The sequence below is a fragment of the Equus asinus genome, chromosome 25 (assembly GCF_041296235.1).
Source record: "Equus asinus isolate D_3611 breed Donkey chromosome 25, EquAss-T2T_v2, whole genome shotgun sequence".
In the NCBI taxonomy this organism is placed as follows: domain Eukaryota; kingdom Metazoa; phylum Chordata; class Mammalia; order Perissodactyla; family Equidae; genus Equus; species Equus asinus.
In genome coordinates, this window is record NC_091814.1 from 57171185 (window position 1) to 57194594 (window position 23410).

Below are 23410 nucleotides of genomic sequence, written 5' to 3' on the forward strand. Positions count from 1 at the left end.
GATTGATCAGAAGCATGCTAAAGAATGGGGCTGGGAAAAGACGGAGGTGGTTTAGCAAAGATCAGCAGAAATGGGTCAAGAACTTTTTCATTACTCAGCAAATATTCATTGACTGCCTTCAGTTACGGGTTGAAGTGTGCCCCCCAAAACTCATATGTTGAAGCTATAACCCCCCAGTACCTTAGAATGTGACTATATTTGGAGATAGGCCCTTAAAGAGGTGATTAAGGTTAAATGAGGTCATATGGCTGGGCCCTAATCTGAGGTGACTGGTGTCCTTATAGAAAGAGATTAAAACACAGACAGGTACATGCCGAGGAAAGACTATATGAGGACACAGTGAGAAGGCGGCCATCTGCAAGCCAAAGAGAGGCCTCAGAAGAAACCAAACTTGCCAACACCTTGATCTTGGACTTCTAGCCTCCAGAACTGTAGGAAGATAAGTTTCTGTTGTTTGAGCCGCCCAGTCTGGTATTTTGTTGCGGCAGCCCTACCAAACTAATACACCTTCCATGTGCCAGGCCTATACTAGGTGTGGACTGTAGAGCTTAGAATCTCTGTCTCAAGGAGATTATACTCTGCTGAGGAAGATGGACAGATAAACAACTTTCAAACAATGGGAGTAAACAAAGAACACGTGCCTAGTTGACAGGCACCAAACCCATTTGGGGAAAGGGATTGCAGGGTATAGGGAGAGGCAGCCTAGCCTGGGAGTCACAGAACGTGTAGGAGTTAGCCAAAAGAAAAGAGAGGAAAGAGACTTTTAGGTAGAAGACAGCATTAACAAAGGCAAAGGACTAGAGAGAGATTAGCGTATGAAGGAAGTCAACAGCCAGTTGCTGGAGTGAGGAGCACGAAGAGTCAGTGGCAGGATAGAAGGCTGGTAGGCAGGGTGGAAGCAAAGTGACTCAGATTTGCGTTTACAGTCGACCCTTTTTTTTCTTTTTTTTTTTGCTAAAGAAGAGTCACTGTGAGCTAACATCTGCTTCCTGTCTTCCCCTATGTTGTATGTGAGCCACCATCACAGCATGGCCACTGACAGACAAGTGGTGTAGGCCCACACCTGGGAACCAAACCCAGGCCACTGAAGCAGAGTGGGGTTGAAATTAACCACTAGGCCACCAGGGCTGACCCTCTTTTTCAAAATATCAGTTTATACCTTAGCCATGAATAGTTGAGAGCAAGAATGAGACAAGGCAGAGACTCTGAAGGAGTACCAATCGGATGGTCAGAGGTCACCAACAACAAACTTCACCTGCTCAACTTGGCCATGTTTGCAGCTCAGATCATCTCCTTTGCTAAGCCACACACAACTCCAGCTCTAACACCTCCAGGAAGCCTTCCCTGACCAGTCTCAAACTTCTTGATTGCTCACTCACTCCCTCTGTAGCATCATCCACTTATTACTTGCACCGACTTCATTCTTGTTACTTTTCTCTTAAAAACATTTCCTAAGTATTTCAAGGGCAGGGTTTGCCTTACACCCATCTATCTTTAGTGGCCAGTAGTGTTTAATCATAGATAGAATTCATGATGTTCTCATCTGAGCCTCTTCGAGGGATGGGAGTCCAAAATACTTTGTGGCAGTTATGCCACTGTCTTTTCCTCACAGCTTTTCTAGATTTGACCACCCTCCTTGAGCTCCCAAAGCAAACCAGTGACCTCATTAACCATATACACTTTCCATTTTGCTTCTCCTTCCCCTTGAAATTCCTCCTCCTCCTCCTCGTGTTCTTGATTCATCCAATTCCGTATTTCACTCATTCACTTATTCAACAAACAAGTGCTTTATTTGAGCATTCTCCCTTTTCTGCCTTCTTTGGAGTCTGAATCTTGGCTCTGTTTACCCTTACTCTTAACTCTACAGGCTGTTGCTTTACTCCTGAGGGCAAATCAGTCTAAAGATCAAAAAACCCAGAGACAGGCAATACCAAATTTTAGTCCACTACTTTTTGCTCACCACCACAGACTCAGAGTCTCCAACATCTTTGCAGTTACATCCAAGAAAATTAAATACATTACTCACAGCTCCACTCAGTCTCATTTTTAAAATATAAATTCTGGATTGCTGTTCCTACTTAGGGTCATTGCTTACTCCTTGCCCATTTTATTGTACAAAGTTAAGAAAATGGTCAAGTATTTTCTTTGTGCTCAAGCCCTTAACTAACATCACTTTGCAAATTCAAAGAAATTGAAGCAGTTTGGAGATTAACATAGTCAGATGTGTGGGTTGTGGAAACTTTCATAATTTATTGAGCAGCTTCTGAAGATCAGATTTAAGGAAAAAGAGCTTTTGAAAGGTTCAATGAATCAAACCCAATTGCGCTAAGAATACACTCATTGTTAAATCTGAACACATGGTGACACTCCATTGGAGATAAAAAGCAGTGCTCTCCAATGCAGTGTAGGACTTAGTGTGAAAATGGATATGTGAATTAAGAGGTACATAATAACTACTCAGTGTTAGTTTAAAATAGTGTGCCTGTTAAACAGCAACTGGAGATCACACAGCTCCTGTTGCTGACAAATTGGAAGCAAATATTTTAAAGAACTGCAGAAATATTCTGCAAAATGAACCCACAATTTTAGAAAAGGATCATGGAACTGTGACCAACATAGGACAAGCTTTAATACGGAAACTGTAATTATTAAACATCAGTCTTATCCCTATCATGGTGTCAAAGACTGGTTGAGATGAAAATAAATTATGTTCTGGACACATGAGACAGAAGACCCATTGGAATTTGAGATTAAGGTCAGAACTTTAGTGATCATTATCTCGAGACAAATATGAGTCGCAAACTATCTTGCAATTTCTGGCTATGGCCACACTGCAACATTTGGATCTTTTTCTTACTGCTAAAAACTAAAAGCCATCATCACTCAAAACTGAATACACAATTTGTTTTGCTTTTTGTGAAAAGTTGATTCACTTTGTTGGGACTACAGTCATGTGCCACCTAATGATGTTTCTGTCAACAACAGACGGCATATCTGACGGTGGGCCCCTCAGATTAGTACCGTGCAGCCTAGGTGTGTAGTAGGCTACACCATCCAGGTTTGTCTAAGTGCACTCTATGATGTTTGCACCACGACAAAATCACCTGACGACACATTTCTCAGAACATACCCCTGTTGTCAAGCAACGCATGACTGTAATTTTAGACTATCAGTTGGAAAAACCTATGTTCTTTGGTAGCTAACAAATTTGTAATGTATTCCCATAACAAAAAATTGCGCACTACTGGAAAAACTTGGACTTTCCTGAGTTAAATATTTTATATGCCTTCATGCTTGAAAATTCTAAATTACTGAATACATCTAAGATCACTTCTAAACCCTCTCTCCTTTTAAAAAATTATAGCTAGGTATCAGTGTCAGGAAAAAATCTTCATATAATAATATTCATTCTTACTGAAAGAATCTATGTCTAAAACTGAGCATCCGTGTGGGTAATTTTGGCAGTATGTCCCTGTAACAGGTTTCTAAAGCCAAATAGTATCTGTGAAATTGGAGCAGTAACCAACGCCCAACAACATTCTGATTGGGGCCTCTACTGAGGCAGATGCTAGGTTAACATGATGTATGACTACTCAACTCACGACGTCAAGACTTTCCTACACCAGTTTTATTTAAAACACAAATAAGTCTTTCTTTCTGTAATGGCAAACGGTTCAAATAATGCTGAACATGAATCATTGACTAATACAAGGGCTTTAAATATGAAACAAAATTATTTTTAAAAAAGCGAAAGAATAAAGGTTATATACAAAAGGGATCTGGAATCTATAAGCCGATTCCAAAAATGAAATAAGTAGAAAAATCTGTGGTGAAACCAGAACATTCCACCCCTGCTTTGGAGAAGGGCTATTATACAACATTCAGTCAGCTGAAGATGGATTGGTAGAGAGGTGTCTATACACAAATTTCAAGTCATTTTTGTTTGTGCAGAATCATCCAGATCTTCCCAAGACTGAATGGGCAGTCCTGTGGCTTTCTTCCTTTTCCATATTCCTGACAAGGCCACATGAAGTTCAACTCTTGAAGAGCCGCTCACAACAGCAGTTCCTTAGGAGCCAACATGACAGGTGGGTCTGATTTCCCTAGGAGAAACAAAACTGGCCACCTAAACCAAAATACCAAAATGGAAAAGTCCTCCTTTCCTCTTCCTTCCGGCTATGTACAATACGTCTCCTTTCAAGACTATTACCTCCATCATACTTGTCCCTTCACAAGTCTAAACCTTGAGGTGATATGAAGGAGACTAACATCAAGAAAAGAAAATTCAATTCAGAAACGAAGAAAACTGGCAGGCATACAATACACCCCAGAGCGCCTCAACAACCCTGCTGCAGAGCGCCTCAGTGCACTGCCACAGCCCACAGTCAAACAGTGGCAGCTTGAGTAAGTTCATTTTCCCCTCAGGTGGTTAAAGGGCATCAAATAAATACTGGGCAAGAAGAGTTCGCAGGGAGAGTTAAAAATAAAAAATTAACCAATTCTTATCCCTGTGATAAAGGAGGCAAGTACTGAAGAAGAGACGGGACAACTTTCATGCTAAAAAAGAATTCCTCTAATCATTATGTCACCATCTCTTATTAAGAATCCAGGGAATCCCAGAAATAGAAAATTAGTTTCAGAGGACCCCTGAGGCACTTTAAAGCCTTAAAAAATTACAGTAATAATAAATTAGCTATTGCTCTTCAGAGGCTTACAGGGCAGCAGAAGCTTGAAAGTCACGTCCAAAAAATTACGTCCAGATTACAGGCTTCCTGAGCTGCTCAGGCCTCTCTAAAGCTTAGTTGAATCTCCAAATACCTTTAAAAACACATACAATTTTACACAGACTGAGTGCATTTGTTGTTGTTTAGTGGTAGCGTGAAATTTGGTCCTTAATGGTAGCAGCTGTCTTCATCCTTTTCAAACTCAGGTAATATTAAGTACATTAAGACAATACATAAAAGAAATAATACAACAAAGGGGGAAAAAAAACCAAACTGACAAACACCTCAAGGCGTCACTGAGTTCTCTGGCACCCTTTCGCTTGGCTCTCCCTCTCACTCATTCTGTGGAGAGAGGGGTAAGACATAACTTCTTTCTCAAAGATGCTAAACAATGGCATCAAATGGACAAAATGCTTATCAAGGGACTTTAAAAATCTGACCCCAAGAAATCCAGGACACATACAGATAATTCAGAGGTATACTTCTGATCTGGGGCAAATTCTAGACTAAAGAAATGATCATCTTGGGTAAATATTATAATAGATGAAACTGAGTCCAGCTTTTTGGCGAGTTTTTGTTTTTGTTTTCGTTTGTCTGCAATGTTCTACCGCCACCACTTTCAGCTATCAATCATTTCCGACAGCTCAAGCAGAAGGTCGTCTTCATCCTTCCCAGGATCCAGGTCGATCTCAGCTTCTAATTTGCCCCCTGAAATCTCCCATATTAGTTTCTCAAAATCATCTTCCACAGAGAGTGAGGGTTTTCCTGTTGAGGCAGAACTGAGTCGGCGAGTTTTTGTGGCCACTTGGGATGAGGAAGGGCCAGATCCGTCTGGTGGGGAGGGGTCTGAAGAGGACTGTGTCGGAGGCAGCACAAAACTGTAAGAAAAACCCCAAAGACGGTTAGAAAACAGCGCTTTGCCAACGGCTGGTTGGACTACTAGTCTCAGGAACACAAAGAGTTAGCCAAGAGGTGTTTCTGAGGACACACAAAGAATTGTTTTATTGATTTACGACAAAGTATTTTCGTCCTTTAAAGCAGAATTCAGATGGGTGTTTAAAACATTTTTTAAATAATAGAGGCAAAATATAAACAATGGCACCAATGAAGGATAGCAACTGTGAGTATCATGCTTTCTTGCAATTAATTTGATGTTTAGCAGATTTATTCAGATGTGGCTAAACTGTCAATGTCTAAAGTTATTTAGCAGTGTTATTCTCTAGAGAGCATAAACAATAACAGTGGCCTAAAGTTTGGTTAAAAAGAACTGTAGGTGTTACCTGTCTCTAGGTTTTTCTGTCTCGGGCACAGTGACTGATTTGTCCTCGGAGAGCAGTGGGACAACAGCCTACAAAAGTAAAAGTGAGGTAATTCAGTGGGAGAGTCAGGCTTTTTCATTTAAGTGTATTCATTTTCTTTTGCTGCCTTCTTAGAATCATGGTTATCATTTTTTAAGCCTGGGAATCCAAGAATAAATAATTTAAAGGTTGAGGGGACAAATAAGCAAAATATCTTAGCACCCAAAACTTAGCTTTAGAAAAAATGCCATCCTGTGCCTCCGTAAATGTCTAACTGTAAACGTAAACACAATGACAACCTAAACAATAACAATGCTTAGGAAATGGGAGGAAGGATTCACAGGTAGAGAATGTGAGCTAACAGAGCGCGGGCTGCTTCCCTCCTCCACAGACGTCAGCACCCTCAAGCTGGATCCACTTCTTACCACAGCTGCTCTTCTGGCCGGGCTCTCCTGCAGGACACCGCTGGAGCTGAGGGGCTTCACAGCTGCAATGACAGCAGGGTGGACTTCTACTGCCTTGCGCTTTGGGGCCAGTTTGGGAGATGAGACAACTTTAACCACAGATGGCTTCACATTCACTTTGGGTTTAGCTACAAAGGACAGAAAATAACTGATTACTAGCTGGAATAAGCCCTTTTACGTGGAGAATAACTCACAATGTCAAAATTCCTTCACAGTACTAGAAATACCGTGAATAATTAAAGAAAAAAAGAAACTGAAAATGATCCATACACAATGTGCACTACAAATGGCCATATGTAGATACTTACTCAATTCTTTTCAGTGGCTCTTGAATTTGCCACCGCACTTCTATTCCCTGGTGTTTTTCTTCTTCAAAACCAGAGGAAAGATGCACCATGGAAAGTTTTAGACAAAGCTTTTGAAACAGCAATTTAAATTCTGAGAAAGGAACTCATCTAGTTTTGTCTTTTTAAAGAGAATTACCAGAAATATTACTATCCATCTGTGTGACCAGAATACAAGGCAAATGAAATTCAATTCAACCATCACCAGGGAGTTACTGAAACTTGGTAATTTTGAGATCCTAAAGCAAGACACACTAGAAAAAATGCTCACCTTTACCCCTTTTTTCTGAAGTCTGTGCTGCACATTTCACATTCAGTACTGAGTCTCCAATCCCTGAGGTTTCCACTTCCACCTTCTGGGATGGCTTTGTGGGAAGCCGCTTTGTCAGGTGCCGTGTGATGCCTGGCACAGAAGTGAGCGCTGATTTCTCTGCTGTCTGGGTATTGCAAGCATCTACATCTCCCCAGAGGGGGGTCAAAACTGATTTCTCCTTCTGTGAGGCTCCCCTCTCTGGCTGTCTCTGCATATGCTTGTCTCTCATGGTCTCACATCTCTTCACTTGAATTTTAGTGATGCCAACTCCTGTGGTCTCATCTGAAGCCTACGAACAAATTTAAATGACAGAATTAAAATCTACTACCTCTAAAATAACCTATACGATAATTACTCTTTATAAGTTACCAAGCTAACATCTAAGTCAAGTAGAGTTTCACATGATCGAGAATATAAGAGCTTTTGCTCTTTGATATTAAATAAAAAACATTAAGCTAAAGACGAAAGATTAAAGGTGTCTGGAACAATAGAAACTCACATTCTACAGGCTAGACAACCACAACTCTAAGTCTAATATAATTGATTCCTAAATAATCAGACACTTGCACAAAGGTTCATGTAATAAAGATGTTGATTATCTTAATTGTATAAAACAAATGTCCAGAAACAGACTATATTTGTATAAGAAAACACTATTTGGCCAGTAAAAACAAACGGTAATACGGTAAAGTTAAAAGCAGGCTGCAAACTGATACACTGGAGAGTTCTCAGTTATGTTCTAAATATGAGTTAAATTCACACACATGTGCATATAAACAAAAGGCTTGAAGGAAATCCATGAAAAAAGCTAATAGTGGTTATATCTAGGTTGTAAATAAAAATTCCCAACTTTTGTACGATGAGTGGCATTATTCTCAAAGGCAAAAAAAACCTGATTTAAAAAATTAATGGTGGGCCAGCCTTATGGCATAGTGGTTAAGTTTGGCGCACTCCACTTCATTGGCCCGAGTTTGCGGGTTCGGATCCTAGACGTGGACCCACACCGCTTGTCAGCCACACTGTGGTGGCATCCCACACACAAAGTAGAGGAAGACTGGCATAAGTGTTAGCTCAGGGCTAATCTTCCTCAAGCCAAAAAGAAAAAAAGAGAGGGGCCAGCCCAGTGGCATAGTGGTTAAGTTTACATGCTCAGCTTCGGCAGCCCGGGGTTCGTAGGTTTGGATTCTGGATACGGACGTACACACCACTCATCAAGCCATGCTGTGGCGACGTCCCACATACAAGGTTGGAGGCAGATTGGCACAGACGTTAGCTCAGCAACAATCTTCCTCAGCAAAAAAATAAATAAATAAAAATTAATGACCAATTAAAAACAAATTTACAAAAGCAGAGAACACTGATATACATAGTATAGAAAACTCTCTTAGAAAATGGTAAGGGTTGGGGCCGGCCCCATGGCCAAGTGGTTAAGTGTGCGTGCTCCGCTTTGGCGGCCCAGGGTTTCGCCAGTTCGCATCCTGGGCGCGGACATGGCTCATTAGGTCACGCTGAGGCGGTGTCCCACATGCCACAAACTAGAAGGACCCACAACTAAAATATACAACTATGTACTTGGGGAATTGGGGGAGAAGCAGCAGGAAAAAAAGACTGGCAACAGCTGTTAGCTCAGGTGCCAATCTCTAAAGAAAAAAAAAAAAAGAAAATACTGTTTACAAAAAAAGAAAATGGTAAGGGTAAGTGAAAGACTGTTTACCCTAACAGACCAGTGAAGTGTTAAACAGAAATTTATCATAAGCTAAAACTAAAAAGCACACTTTACCATTCATCTAGCCTTTGCCTGCCATGATCAAAACTATAAAGTGATTTTAAGGAAACTCACCTCTCTAGTAACACTGCTCTGAGAAGCAACCTCACTTCCTTCCTGAAGTTTCTTCTCTTCTTTTACACCTATATTCACAGTAAACAAATCACTGGTTATTTCATTTAGGGGGCAACTTCATGACAGATGAAATTAAAACTTTTCTTAATGAAAGTAACGATAAGAAGCATAGGGTAAAGACAACTGAAGATGAAGTCCACTAGTCCTCATAGTTTCCAAATGTACATTAAAATATCAAAGTTCTATGTATTATATAGTGCTGCTGTAAAGAAACAGCTTACCTTTACTTAATCCAGTGGTTTTTGGTTATCTACATAAAGAAAGGTCCTCACAGAACTCCCATGAATATCCTGTGGAACCACTGTCTCTTTGACCTGGGATGTGGGGAAGCGGCACTACAGACCAAGCTCTTTGGTTACCTGTTTTTTTGGTGATCCGGAGAAGCCGTCGGGCCCCCGGGGTGGCCTCAGGCTGAGGCTGGGAGCTGGCGCTGCTCTCAGAGCGCTGCTGCACCCTCAGCGCCTTCTCCAATTTAATCTCCTCCAGCGTCTTGATGTGCACCTCCTGTATAGACTTTGATCTGCCCGCAGGCTCCTCTGACTGTCCTTTGCCGGCAACGATGGGTGGCAAAACCACTGGTTTTTTCATGTCACTATCAGTCTTTAGCTTGATGCAGGTTACATCCTTTTTGTTGTTTTGTCTCTCTGCTTCCTGCTGCCGATGTTTCTTTTCAGCCAGGACCTCAGAGAAGGTTTTGATGCGGATAGTGGAGGAGCTTCTTGTTGCTGAAGTAGAGTCGTCAACTTTTGATGGTCCTTCTGTCTTGAGTTTAGTTTGCAATTCTCCACGTTTTTGACTGGCTCTTTCAAGAAGAATTTCTTCTAATGTCTTCACGTGGATCTCACCAACTTTAGTAACTCTCTCTGTGTTCATGGGAGGAAAACAAGTCACTGTACTTGGAGTTCATCTCTTAATGACTTATGATCTTTCTATTCTTGGATCAGGACAGAATCCAATAGAGTGGTATCATTTAGGCATGCAATTAAAATGATCAAAAGTACATTTGCTTCAATCTCAATCTTAGAATATTACATGTTTAAGGTAGTGGCCCTCAAAGAAAACTCTTAGGAGGCAAAAATTGCTGATTTGGATTTCTATTCAAAAGCTTATTCTTGAGAAGCCTGAAAGCCATTTACTAGGTTGGAGAAACTTGTCATTATAAATCTTACCAATAAAAATTGCAATAAATTAATTCTTCCCTTCACTCTTGGATATAAACATGTGCTGGACACTGTGCTAGAAATATAATGATAAGCAAAATACAATCCCTGCCCACATGTAGTTTACAGTCTAACAGACCAATAATTAAGAAACAACAAAGTATGGTAATGATAACAGCTTTGATAAAGAAGTATAATGCTATAGAGGAGCATATAGCAAGAATACCAACCTCCGTCTAGGAGTTGGTTAAGGGAAGCTTTTCAAAGGAAGTAATACTTAAGTGACATTTAAAGGATGAAAAGGAGGTAAAACAGGTGACAAGACAGAAGAAAAATGGGAAAGGCCCAGAGATGGGTATAACACTGAAGAGCTATCTTTTTTTTTTTTTAAAGATTTTATTTTTCCCTTTTTCTCCCCAAAGCCCCCAAGTATACAGTTGTACATTTTTTTGTATATTGTGGTTCCTTCCAGCTGTGGCATGTGGGACACCGCCGCAGCATGGTCCAACGGTGCCACGTCCGCGCCCAGTATCCAAACCAGTGAAACCTTGGGCCGCCGAAGCAGAGCGCGCAAACCCAACCACTCGGCCACACGGCCGGCCCCTGAAGAGCTATTTTTAATGATACGTTAATCTTCCTACATCTGTTTAAACTAAAGAGTGAATTTCACACTTGACAGATATGCCTGAAGGGCTAAAGAAAGAAATAATGAAGTGATGTGGAAAAAACAAGAATTTGGAGATTACACACACACATATTTAGTGACTAAATAACAGCTTGTAATGAAAGAGCAAAACCAAAAAATATCCCTTTACAATCTTTAACACAGTATATTGTCTCACCCTCTGAACCTTTGAATATGCTGTTCCTTCTACATGGAATATTCCCCAGCAAGCATTTCTCCTGCTGCCTAGTTTTAACTGACTTCAGCTCGGAATCTGACACCCTCCAATCTAGTTTGTTTCTCCAATCACATAGCACTGCTATTGCCTGTATTTCCAACCATACTAGCTAGCTACTTAGTGAGAACAGCAACTATACTTATCTGCAATATTTTAGTACAGTACCTGTTACACAGGAAGCACTCAAACACTTACTGAATTAATTCTTTAGGTTTTTTTTTAAGATTTTACTTTTCCTTTATCTCCCCAAAGCCCCCCGGTACATAGTTGTGTATTTTTAACTGTGGGTCCTTCTAGTTGTGGCATGTGGGACGCCGCCTCAACATGGCCTGATAAGCGGTGCCATGCCTGCACCCAGGATCCAAACCGGTGAAACCCTGGGCGGCTGAAGCGGAGCGTGCGAACTTAACCACTTGGCCACGGGGCTGGCCCCCTCTTTAGGTATTTAAAATAAGAATTCTTCCATTTCAAGATGGTAAACTGATCTCAAAATTACCACTCCAAAAAGGACAAGGTGAGTGGTGACAGGGAGACCCTTTTCCCCTACCCTACCCAAATGTCATCAAAATGAAGACATTAAAAAAATAGAATAGGGGCTGGCCCAGTGGCACAGCGGTTAGGTGCGCATGTTCCACTTTGGTGGCCCAGGGTTTGCCGGTTCGGATCCCGGGTGTGGACATGGCACTGCTTGGCAAGCCATGCTCTGGTAGGCGTCCCACATATAAAAAGTAGAGGAGGATGGGCACGGATGGTAGCTCAGGGCCAGTCTTCCTCAGCAAAAAAAAAAAAAAAAAGAGGCTTGGTAGCAGATGTTAGCTCAGGGCTGATCTTCCTCAAAAAACAAAAACAAAACAAAACAAAACTAAACAAAACAAAAACGCATCAAACTGAATCCAGCAACATATAAGAAAGCTGGGTTTGAGTACGTGGATGTTCATTTTATTAGTCTTTAAATTGTACACATACACTTACAGGGTTATATCTCGCAATTTAAAAAGTTTAAACATTAAAGTACAGGAAGAACATATAGAAGAAAATTAAATTACTTAAAACCTCAATACTCAGATAAAACCAATGTTAATATTTTGTGTATTCTTTTGCATTTTCTAGGCATATAATTTTATCTTTTACAAACTAGCAGCATCTCATGCATATGGACATTTTTCCTGAGAATAAGAGTCTATAATAAAATTAACTTTATCCAAAAATGATTCCTATGTGTCCTAAGTCAAAAGGTCAAAAGCGATGTGTCACCTTTCTTCATTCAACACAATGCAAGAAGTTTTCCATATCATCACTGTTCAGAACATGACTTTTCATGACAGCAATTATTTTAGCACATAACTACCTTAATTTAATCTAATTCCTTTTTGTTGGATATTTAGGTTGTTTCTAATTTCCTACAATTAATGCTATGATGAACAATCCTTTTGCCATCTTTAAGTACGAAAAGAGAATTCATACTAGTGAGTAATCACTTAAAAAAAAAACAAACCCACCCATCCACCCACCCACACACGAAAGCACAAGCCCTAACCTAACTCAATAGGTAAATCAGAGAAAAGGTAAAGATTCTTGAGGTAAGAAAAAAATATTAGAAGCTGGTCTTGGGGTTTACCTACCTGCTGCCTCCTCATTGTTTGGACTAGCTGCCGTGCCTAATCGCTCCTTCAGAGACTTGGAAACTTGAACTGTAAAAAGAAGATTTTAAAAAACCAAATGTTGAAGAGAGACCCTTTATAGGTCAAATGTCTTTTACAATAGGTCACAAATTAGGCTTATACTTGTCTTCTAATGCAAATGCTGGTTTTTGTTTGGTGAGGAAGATTCACCCTGAGCTAACATCCATTGCTAATCTTTCTCTTTTTTTTTGCTTGAGGAAGATCAGTCCTGAGCTAACATCTGTGCCAGTCTCCCTCTATTTTTTGTATGTGGGGTGTCTCCACAGCATGGCTGATGAGTGGAGTAGGTCTGCACCTGGGATCCAAACCTGCAAACCTGGGCCGCCAATACGGAGCACACAGAACTTTAAGCACTTGGCCACGGGGCTGGCCCCACAAACGCTTTTAAAAAATCTCTTTATGTCTTAAATTCTTCTCCACAGTACAGACATAGGTAAGTCATGGATTCCCTAGAGCACTCTGGAAAGCTTAAAAAACAATCTTTTACATCTGAAAAGCAAAAACTACCTAATTTAGGGAAATAATTTTGTTTTATACAACTTTCTAAAATACTGGCATCAAAAGGTTTGTTTACCCCTAAATCAATTTGAGATATGCTTAGTTATGAGAGTCTTCAATATGATTGATAGGCGAGGAGGAAGGGAATTTGGCTGCAAAGAAAAAGAGTAACTTTTTTTTTTTTTGAGGACAATTAGCCCTGAGCTAACTGCTGCCAATCCTCCTCTTTTTGCTGAGGAAGACTGGCCCTGAGCTAACACCCATATGCCCATCTTCCTGTACTTTATATGTGGGACGCCTACCACAGCATGGCTTGCCAAGTGGTGCCATGTCCACACCAGGGATCTGAACCGGCAAACCCTGGGCCACTGAAGAGGAACATGTGCACTTAACCGCTGGGCCACCAGGCCAGCCCCACAAAAAGAGTAACTTCTATTTGCTCTGAGGATGCAAGAAAGCCCCCAAACAAGAACATCTACTCATCAAAGCCTCTTGGGCTAGAGAAAAAGTGGAAAGAAGTTTCTTATCTTCAAGAGAAGTTAAACCGAAACACAATTGATTAGGAAAAAAACACCTATTTTTTTAGAAATTAACACGAATGTCTCACTACAAGTCATACAAGGAAAAAAAATCCAACCCTTGACTTCTTTCTATAAATATAACTTCAACTATCAAATCATCCTATCTCCCAAATCTCTCTCAATTTAGTCCACATTTCTCCATATTAACCTCTAGAATACTCAATCTGTGCCACTAACTCCTCTTGTCTGGATTATTTTCACAGCCTGCTCACTCAAATCCCAGACAGCACTCTTGCCCCCTTCTAACCCTTTGCCATATTTTAGGCAGGATGATGGTTCTAAAACGCAAACCTGAGCCTCTGATGCGTGTTTATTAAGTTCTCCACGGTTTGCTACTATCTCAGGATAAACCCAAACTGTCTAATATGGCTTAAAAGGCTTCCACACCACCCAGTCTCTCTTCTTCTCCAGTCAGCCTGCTCTTCACCCCACTTCTACGTTTCAGCCACATCAGTCCTTGAGCACATCATGTTTCTTGGCTTGCACCTTTGCATTATCTCTCTGCCTAAACACAGCCTCCGGCCTTCACCTTAACCTTCACCTAAATCCCATTTCAGGTCTAAGCTGCAACATCATTTCCTCTGGGAACCTGTCCCTGACTCATGGTAAGATGAGGTGCCCTTTGAAGGTCTTCAGGTGTCCATCAGTCTTTGGGTGTTGAACACGATGCAGTCTACACAGAAATCGAAATATGATGATGTACACCTGAACTTCATATAATGCTATAATCCAATGTTACCTCTAAAAAAAAAAGTGAAAAAAAGGTGAAAAAATAAAACAATTTAAAAAAAAAAGATTAGGTGCTCTTCCTATCTGTTTCCATGTTCCCACAATACTGTGTACTTTCTTTGTCACAGAATTTGTGAAAATATACCTAAGTATTCCTATTTGCCATTATACCATAAGCTCCTGAGAATTGTGATGGTGTTTATTTTATCCAAAGGCATCTACCTACAAACTAGCAGAGGTGGCACTCAAGTGTTTCTTGAACGAATAAAGCAGACACCAGATCTAATTTACCTGAACAAAAAGAATGACAAACCACACTTCTTAATGTTACAAGAGACAACGGCAGCATCTCTCTCTCCCACTCACACACACAGTATATTAGAACAAAGGTACCTTTCTTTGGTGTTTTGTCAGCGTTCATTCCTGGAGCTTCAACTTTCTTCCCCAGCCTCTGTGCGAGGCTGTGCTTTAATGGAGGATCGCTGTCACCACCTACAAACAGAGGGAACTCAGTTTAAGAGTTCAAGTCGGGGGCTGGGCCAGGGGCGCAGTGGTTAAATTCCCGCACTCTGCTTCAGCGGCCTGAGGTTTGAGGGTTTGGATCCTGGGAGCAGGCCTACACACTGCTCATCAAGCCATGCTGTGGCGGCAGGACACATACAAAAACTAGAGGAAGACTAGCACTGATAGCTCAGGGACAATCTTCCTCAGCCAAAATAAATAAACAAATAAATAAAGAGTTCAAGGCAATCTTCAGCAAGATTAAGAAATACAAGCAAAAACAGACAACACAGAATAATCTTTTAAGTCTTCTGCATTTACATGGTGTGTCTGTTCACTGGCTTCCTTAGAACTCAATGTTTTAGAAAAGATATAAAAATGTCCCAGAAAGGAGTGGTAAGGAAAGGGACAAAAAATTAGAATGCCCAAATTAACATTTATCAAATAACTGACCGGAACCACAAATGGAGAATTGTAAGCCCTAGCTAAGGCTGAAATTCAGAATTAGGAATATGTGGGAAAAAAAATCACATGAAAAGAATCATAACTGGCCAACTGTTTGAATTCTAGGTAAATCTGTAGTTAAACATATCTGGGATGATTAGGAAATGAGCAAAGGAATCATAAAATGTTAAATTTTCTTGTGGTACGAAGACTGCAAAGGCCAAACAGGCCCTCTCTTCAATTCCAGAGGCTCTACTTCACCCCTGTCACCAGTCAGTGACAGAGCCAGACCTGAACCACGTTTCCTGACTCTTGGTTTATTACATTCATCTGCTAGTTACAAGTTGTTTAAATGTCACACGTTGTTAAAAATTGTTTTTCAGGGTGCTTGACTGAAGATATAATCTTTGCAGGATCCCATTAAAAACCTGAAAGACCCTACACAGAGTATAACTTCCTCTTTCCTCTCACTTATAATTTAAATATTAAATCAAAAATCACAAAGTTTACACGTATGCTGATATTAAAATAGCTTATTTCTAAATTTTTTACCTAAAATGTGTCAGGGAGTGAGAATGGTGTTAAAGAAAACACTGCACAGATTTCATATTTGCAACCACATTTTAAAAGAGGGTTAAGAGGCCAGCCCCCTGGCCGAGTGGTTAAGTTCTCGCGCTCCGTCCACTTCAGCGGCCCAGGGTTTCACCGGTTCGGATCCTGGGTGTGGACATGGCACTGCTCATCAAGCCATGCTGAGGCAGCGTCCCACATGCCACAACTAGAAGGACTCACAACTAAAAATACACAACTATGTACCAGGGGGCTTTGGGAAGAAAAAGGAAAAATAAAATCTTTAAAAAAAAAAAAGAGGGTGAGGTAACCTCTGAAGTCAAAGATTTCCGAAATAATTCTTTTGAGACAGACACTAGGGTAGGGACACAACAATTCAGAAAAATGGCAAAATACTTCCCTAAATATAAAATAGCACTAATAAATTCAGGGACTGAATTAAAATAACAGGACACTAATTTTCCCTCTAAAACTTCAAATTTCAACTTGTCAATAGAAACAGAGGTATTCTTTACAGTTTTTCAAACCTAGCACCTTCTAAAAAGTTGGCCATAAACTACTTAAATTGTAACATTATAAATTTCTATGACTTCAATAAAAGGTGTAATGCATAAGTGAAAAACAGGAAGAAATTTTCTAAGTTTCCAGCCAAGAATACAGGGGGACTGACAAATCAATATTGACAGGGCATTTGTCAGTATTCTGAGTTCTAGAGGGTGTATCATGTTAACACACAAACATAAAACAAAAGATATGCACAAAACTAATCTCACCTACTGAAAATTTTCGTTTTCCCAGTCTCTCAGACATATTCAGTCTTACCAAGGGTTCTTCTCCTGAAACGGCAAAAACAGAATTCCTCTACCATTAGCCAATTTTTCTGTATCCAAGTAACTACTAATAGGTACAAAGTATGCTCTGATGTAACTGAGTCCACAGAAAGCTTCCTGAAAATCTGATCTCAGTCTTAAGGAATACTAACATATCAAAAGAAAAAAACTTAACCTATTAAATAATAATTTAAATAGCCAAGTGCACAGCCCACAGGAAGGCAATAGCACAGTCCTAATGATTGATACTAGCCAAGCAGATGAAGACAGACTGTGTTCTAATCAACTGATAATGAAACCTAAGCTATCCTTTTCCTGGCACATTGCAGTATGATGGATGAAACCACACTCCAGTCCACCAACTCTCCCATATAACCTTCCTTGATCACTCCAGCCAGAAATGAGTTCTTTCCTGATTCTTTGTTGCTTGAATGGCACAAACATTTAAATGTATCTGCGTACTACAATTACTGTGCCACATTCCTTACTAGATTTTAAACTATTAAGGGAAAAGACTTTCACATTTTCTGTAACCTAAAAGGTTTTCACAGTTCTTTACCCATAATGGACAGTCAATAAATTTCTTGAATAGATACAAATAAACAGTAAATGTAACAATTAAATATACACAAATCTGAGAGCTGCCAGAATAAGAATTTCAATCTTTTAAACAGTAGAGTCAAATGCACTAACTTTTCTTTTCATCCTTCTATGATCAATACATTGAAGTCTTCCAGCAAATCCATCAAAGGTAAAATTCACCCAAGGATTTTGCTCTTCCAGTTATTTAAGAGTAGGAGCCTGACAACTGTTAAGACCTAACTATACCTCACCTTGCTTGTTGGACAGAGTTACTGTCCTCACCACAGTCCGGACATTCTCTTTTTCAGGACCTGGAATGGGCTGAGGTTGGAGTAAAAGACTGGAAACTCCCGAAGAACCTTCTGAATAAAGCAAGTCGAAGAACAGCAAATAATTTATAGAAAATAAAGCTATCACAAGTTGAGAAATCTTGTTTTGGGGACCAGGTAAGTCCAACACAGACCAGCGGATGACTACAAGCCACTCTGTCTCTCTATTCCTGTTTGCCTACAGTGAAATGTGGTGGTAGCAGGGAGGGGAGTGGAGATAATCCCCATTTTTTATCTGCCTTGGACACAACGTGAAAATAAAATATAAAAATGTTTCGAGTGATTTAGGCACTCAATCTACTTTTATTTACCAATAAGGCTGACATTACTCTAAAATGTTAGAAGACTCAGAAACCCTAGCCATTATGTGCGTCAATTCAACCTTTTCGTCCATACTCAGTCATCTGCAAAACACAACTCCAAGGTTCCTATAGAACAAGCTTTAGCAAGAGGGCACTTAGAACCAACCATGTGACTCTTCTCTCTAAGACTACCTTTCACACCCTCTTAATTTTTAAGGTTGGAAAAATCTATCAATCAGGCTGAGGCAAGCTCCCGAAGAAAATCCTAGCACCCCATGAGGAAGAATTCACTTACTAAAAAATATAGCTTTTCCTCTTCTAATATGATTTATATGCTGTTCTTTAGAGTTATATTTTTAAAGATAAGTTTTTTCAGGTTTTTTATGGTATGTGCTTACTTCTGAATAGTTAAGAGACTGAAACACGGCTGCAATAAATTTAAAAAGCAAGCATGATTTAAGTAAGTCTGTGTTTTACTTCAAACAAGCCACGGAAGTCAAAATCTATCTGCTCATTTTGGCTATTGCCAAGTGTCCTTATTATCATAACTGTCCCTATTATTATTCTCTAGCAATATTCATCCTTGTCAAAACTCATAATGACTTACCACCAACTTGTTTCTTGGCTTTTTCCTTCATTTTCTTTGACTTAATTTCCTCAAGAGTTTTTATTCCAAAGTTCAAACATTCACCTGAGAAATGCAAATACAAATCACATGAGGAACTAGCACCTTTTCACCTCTGCATATTATTCGTACACAGCAGGCATTCAAATGTTTTCTGAATAAAAGAAATTGTTCGTGTGAGTGTGCATATGTGTAAAGGGGGCAGGGAAGAGGGAGGTGGTGGTGATAGTGAACTAAATTTCAAAAGTATTTAAAATAGGACACAATCACTAGTGCTGTGAGATTTCTGAGCGGAAACCAGCATCAATCTTGCCTCTTCTTACCTTGTTTTAAATTGACCCCAGGTTTGCGGGCAGAAGCCACTCGTAATCCATTATGAACTTCGGGAGTTGGTTGCAGGGTAGGTGTTTTGGTTTCATCACCTTCCTCAGAAAACTGATCTATATTATCAACATTTAAGGCAAATTTACCATTAAAAGCAGGCCTAGAGCTTTAATCCTCATTCTAATTCACTAAGTGACCCACGTCATTTATTTGCCTTAAAGAGTGAGCTAAAACTTACCATCATCATCTTCATCATCATCTGCAGCATTGATTACAACTGGTGGATGTGTGGGGCTAGGAACATTTTCTGAACTTTCTACTTTCATAACACTTCGCAGCTGAGGGGAGGGATTAGACTGCACAGACAATTTGTTCTGTTGAACTGTGAGCTGGCTAGCCTTCACTTCCTCTTCTGGTGACTCAGGCACAGTGGGCAGCAGAGCTGGACATACAAAATGAGTCATGAATTAAAAATAAAGATACAGTCTCAATTCATCAAAAATCTGCGATCACCTATGATAAGTTTGGTGCATTTTCCTTACAAGCATTTTATGTCTTTTTACCTAATTTCCTCAATTAGGTTCTGAATTCCCAGGGAGGTAAAATGTGGCTTTTGGCAATAACTTCCCTGTACGTACACACACTCAAAGTGGGCACTCAAAACATAGAATAAACAGAAGGCTTGATGCATAGTAACTGTTTGCTAATTCTAGACATTTAATTTTAATACTGAAATTCTAGGTTTTTTGCTCAGCAATAAGTGGCTTTTAAGAGGTAGTAGGTAATACTTTTGAACCAAACCAGAATGGAATGAGCCTAGTTTTTCCCCTTAAAAAGAGGTGAAAATACGTAGCCATCAAATTTCATCACATAGCAGACATGGCTTTTAAATAGCTGATCATTTCACTAGGATGTTACTTTAAAGGGACTTTGGAAATAAATACTAGCTTTTGGTGGAGTGTAAGTTTTATTTTAAATGACAGCCTAGAGCAGGTAACAAACTTTTTCTGCAAAGAGCTAGACAGTAAATATTTCAGTTCCCTCATGCGTAAAGTGGAAACAACACCATCCTCTCAGGAGACTACAAAAGGCAACATGTATAAAGTACTCTGTACAGTGCAAACAGTAGGTGTTCACTGTGTGTGTGTGTGTATATCCATATAGATGGCAGATACAGAAACATAACTATCCTTCTAAAATTAAAAATCAATCTCACTTTTGCTTGGAGGTAGGAAGAGGCCATCAACATAACGTCCTCTGTTGTGATGGAAAGCACAGTTTAGTTTTTGACATCCCATTGGCTGATTTTCCCAATAACACGGAATTTCACTTCGTTTTTTCTGTAAGAGGGAAAAACACATTGTTTTCAAATAAAAAATGAAGTGTGACCTGCATTAATTTGGCCATTTGTTTTCTAGACAAAGTTCATACAAGGTTCAAAAATCGGAGGCATGCGTGACGCTTCTGAGCAGGGAGAAGAGGAGCTGCTGAAAGTGACGCGCCCGAAGCCTGATGGGGAGAAAGGGAGCATGGAGTAGTTTATCTGCTCTTCTCTCCTCCTTGCCCTTATGCTGTAACCCCTAAATGTCTACACTTAATTTAAAGCAGTAGGATAATATAGTAATTAAAATTATGGAATCAAAGATAACCAGGTTTGAATCTCTATCATGCTACTTATTGGCCATGTGATATTGGACAAACATTACCTGAGTCTCACTTTCCTCACCTATAAAATGGGAAAAACTGTAGCAATCTAATTGGTTTCTTATGAGGATTAAATGAAATAATGTACATAAAGCACTTATTAGCACATAGAAAGGACTCAATAAACTGTAATTATTTGAAGCTGAGAATTCAAGACATTGAGAAGAACCTTCCCATTCGTGACTTCTCAAAGCAAGGCACACACGACACACTAAGGATGGTATTTCTCCTTCCCAAGCTACCTCTTACGAAAGAGAATGAGAAAAAAAAGAATACTTGCACTTCTAGAATGAACTGCTGGATCAGAGGACAGACATCCAACAGAAATATGTACATTAGTTCTAATATATACATGAGATGTGTATAAAGAATGTTCAAAGCAATACTATTTCTAACAGCTCCAAAATGGAAACCCAAATCTCCATCAGCACCAGAATGGATAAATACACTGCAGTGTACTCATACAGTAGAGTGCTGTGTAGTAGAGAAAGAATAAACTGTTGCCACACTTAACACCACAGATGTTGACTGAAAGAAGCCAGACACAAAAGAGTGTCTACTGTATGATTTCATTTATGTAAAGATCAAAACAGGCAAAACTTCTCTATGACAGAGAAGTGAGGACGGTGATTAGCTTTGAGGGTTAGGTTAGTGACAATGAAGAGACGAAGGGGGAAGACAGAGTGCTGGAAATGTTCTATTTTCTGATCTGAGTGCCTGTGAAGTAAGTACACTCACTTTTGTGAAAATTCTTCAAGTTGTTAAGATTATGATTTGTGCATATTTCTATATATATTTTAACAAATACTTCCATAAAGAGAGAAAAAGAGCTGATAAGCACTTCATAAGAATAACTAATCGGGGCTAGCCCCATGGCTGAGTGGTTGGGTTCGCAGGCTCTGCTTCAGCAGCCCAGGGTTTCACCACTTTGGATCCTGGGTGGGGACCTATGACTAGAATATACAACTATGTACTGGGGGGCTTTGGGGAGAAAGGAAAAAAAAAACTGGCAACAGATGTTAGCTCAAGTGTGAATCTTAAGAAGAAGAGAAAAAGAGTAACCTCTGATTAATAATCTTCATTATGTTGGATCTCTCATCGTAAGAAGCAGCCTAAGTTTAAAATTCAAGGAAAGAAGAGCAGCATTACTTTAGAAATTTAAAAATATGGAGGAGAAAAACAATGACCATTACAAAAAGATCCTTAAATGTATCAAAAAGAGCAAAGATAAAAATCTACTATATTCAGAGACTGATAATTTGATAATACACTGTGCTGGTGGGGATGTAGAATGATGCAGTCCCATATACTGATAACGGAAAAGTAAATTAGCTTAACACCTCTGAAAGGCAATCTGGTAAAAACTATTTAAAAATTTTCTGTCCTGAGTTTATTGCCACATGTATGATTATTTACTTATTTATTTATTAAAGATTGGCACCTGAGCTAACAACTGTTGCCAATCTCTTCCCTTTTTTTCTGCTTTTTCTCCCCAAATGCCCCCCATATGTCGTTGTATGTTTTTTCAGTTGTGGGTCCTTCTAGTTCTGGCACGTGGGACGCCACCTCAGCATGGCCTGATGAGCCAAGACTGCACCCAGGATCCGAACCAGCGAAACCCTAGGCCGCCAAAGCAGAGTGCGCAAACTTAACCACTCGGCTATGGGGCTAGCCCTTGATTATTTTTCAAAAGTACAGCAAATATATTTACCTTTCAAAGAATTTATTAATCACACCCAAAAGGGAGGTATAATGTTTTTTAGATAGGAATAACAATTCCTCAATTACTCTTTCCTCAAGGCACAAGCTAAGCCAATCTTCCTTGCTCCTGGGTCTGTCTTTGCTTAAGTTTTTACTTCTTTCCTGGAAGTAATTTTCAAATTTTTGGATGACTTTTATAAGTAGCCTCTATATAGGGGAGTCACACGACATTTATTTGATCTGTTTAACACTTGCTGGATTTTGTTTCTAAATGAAAAGTAATACACAAGCAATGAAGACAACTTGGAGAATGGAAATAAATGCCTGTTATGCTACTACTCAAAGAGAATCACTTATTTTGGTATAGAAGTCTTTTACTTTAACATTCTCCTACATGATTATTTCTTTAAACTTTTAATAGGTATTAGAGCACATGGTCTCAAGATACACAACTGATGCTCATTATTTGCAGTAGCTATGTTCTATGAAGTCACCATCAATACTGAACTAGTGAATGCTGAACCATACCGCTCTTAAGGGAAATAAGAGTTAGGTTCCTGCAAGCTCTGGTCACAATATTTTCATCAACTGGTCAATATGTAACCTTATTTTATCTGTGTCTGTGTTTAAAGACTGCGTATTTATATTAAATATCACTGACTCTGACATTAGACTCAAGGCCATGAGCACCGTAACTCACGCCTGAGTGAAGCTTCTCTAACGCGTGCGTTTTCTCCACAAGGCACTAAGAGAGTTCTTGCGCTCAGGAACACCACACAGCACGTCAGCACTGCACTGTGGGACCATTTCAAAAGGCAAAGTCACCAAAAAAAGCACAACAATGGAAAAAAATATGGCACCAACTAGACCTTGAAAAGGGCACTTGTTTACAGTATGAGTGCT

General features: G+C 39.7%; 1 protein-coding gene and 1 long non-coding RNA gene across 9 annotated transcripts in view; one reads left to right on the forward strand and one right to left on the reverse strand.

The window, feature by feature from the left end:
* Positions 1–3610: 3610 nt before the first annotated feature.
* ZC3H11A (zinc finger CCCH-type containing 11A) overlaps positions 3611–23410 on the reverse strand; it is a 39924-nt gene continuing 20124 nt past the window's right edge. For 5 of the 8 annotated variants that reach the window (XM_070497832.1, XM_014830025.3, XM_014830007.3 and 2 more), the window contains 14 exons: positions 20319–20442; positions 19341–19544; positions 19102–19218; positions 18761–18844; positions 17774–17884; positions 16884–16946; positions 14989–15087; positions 12728–12796; positions 9403–9906; positions 8984–9051; positions 7102–7432; positions 6448–6614; positions 6005–6072; positions 3611–5602 (listed from right to left, as the gene is read on the reverse strand). In XM_070497832.1, the coding sequence (XP_070353933.1) occupies positions 5344–5602; positions 6005–6072; positions 6448–6614; positions 7102–7432; positions 8984–9051; positions 9403–9906; positions 12728–12796; positions 14989–15087; positions 16884–16946; positions 17774–17884; positions 18761–18844; positions 19102–19218; positions 19341–19544; positions 20319–20442 (2268 nt within the window). In that variant the 3' untranslated portion in view covers positions 3611–5343. The remainder of the gene's footprint in view (positions 5603–6004; positions 6073–6447; positions 6615–7101; positions 7433–8983; positions 9052–9402; positions 9907–12727; positions 12797–14988; positions 15088–16883; positions 16947–17773; positions 17885–18760; positions 18845–19101; positions 19219–19340; positions 19545–20318; positions 20443–23410) is intronic. The other 3 variants (XM_044758765.2, XM_070497836.1, XM_044758766.2) reach the window with 3 other exon arrangements.
* Positions 17829–20750, forward strand: LOC123280892 (uncharacterized). The gene is made up of 2 exons (XR_006520181.2): positions 17829–17968; positions 20521–20750. It is a non-coding gene; the product is annotated as an uncharacterized lncRNA (long non-coding RNA).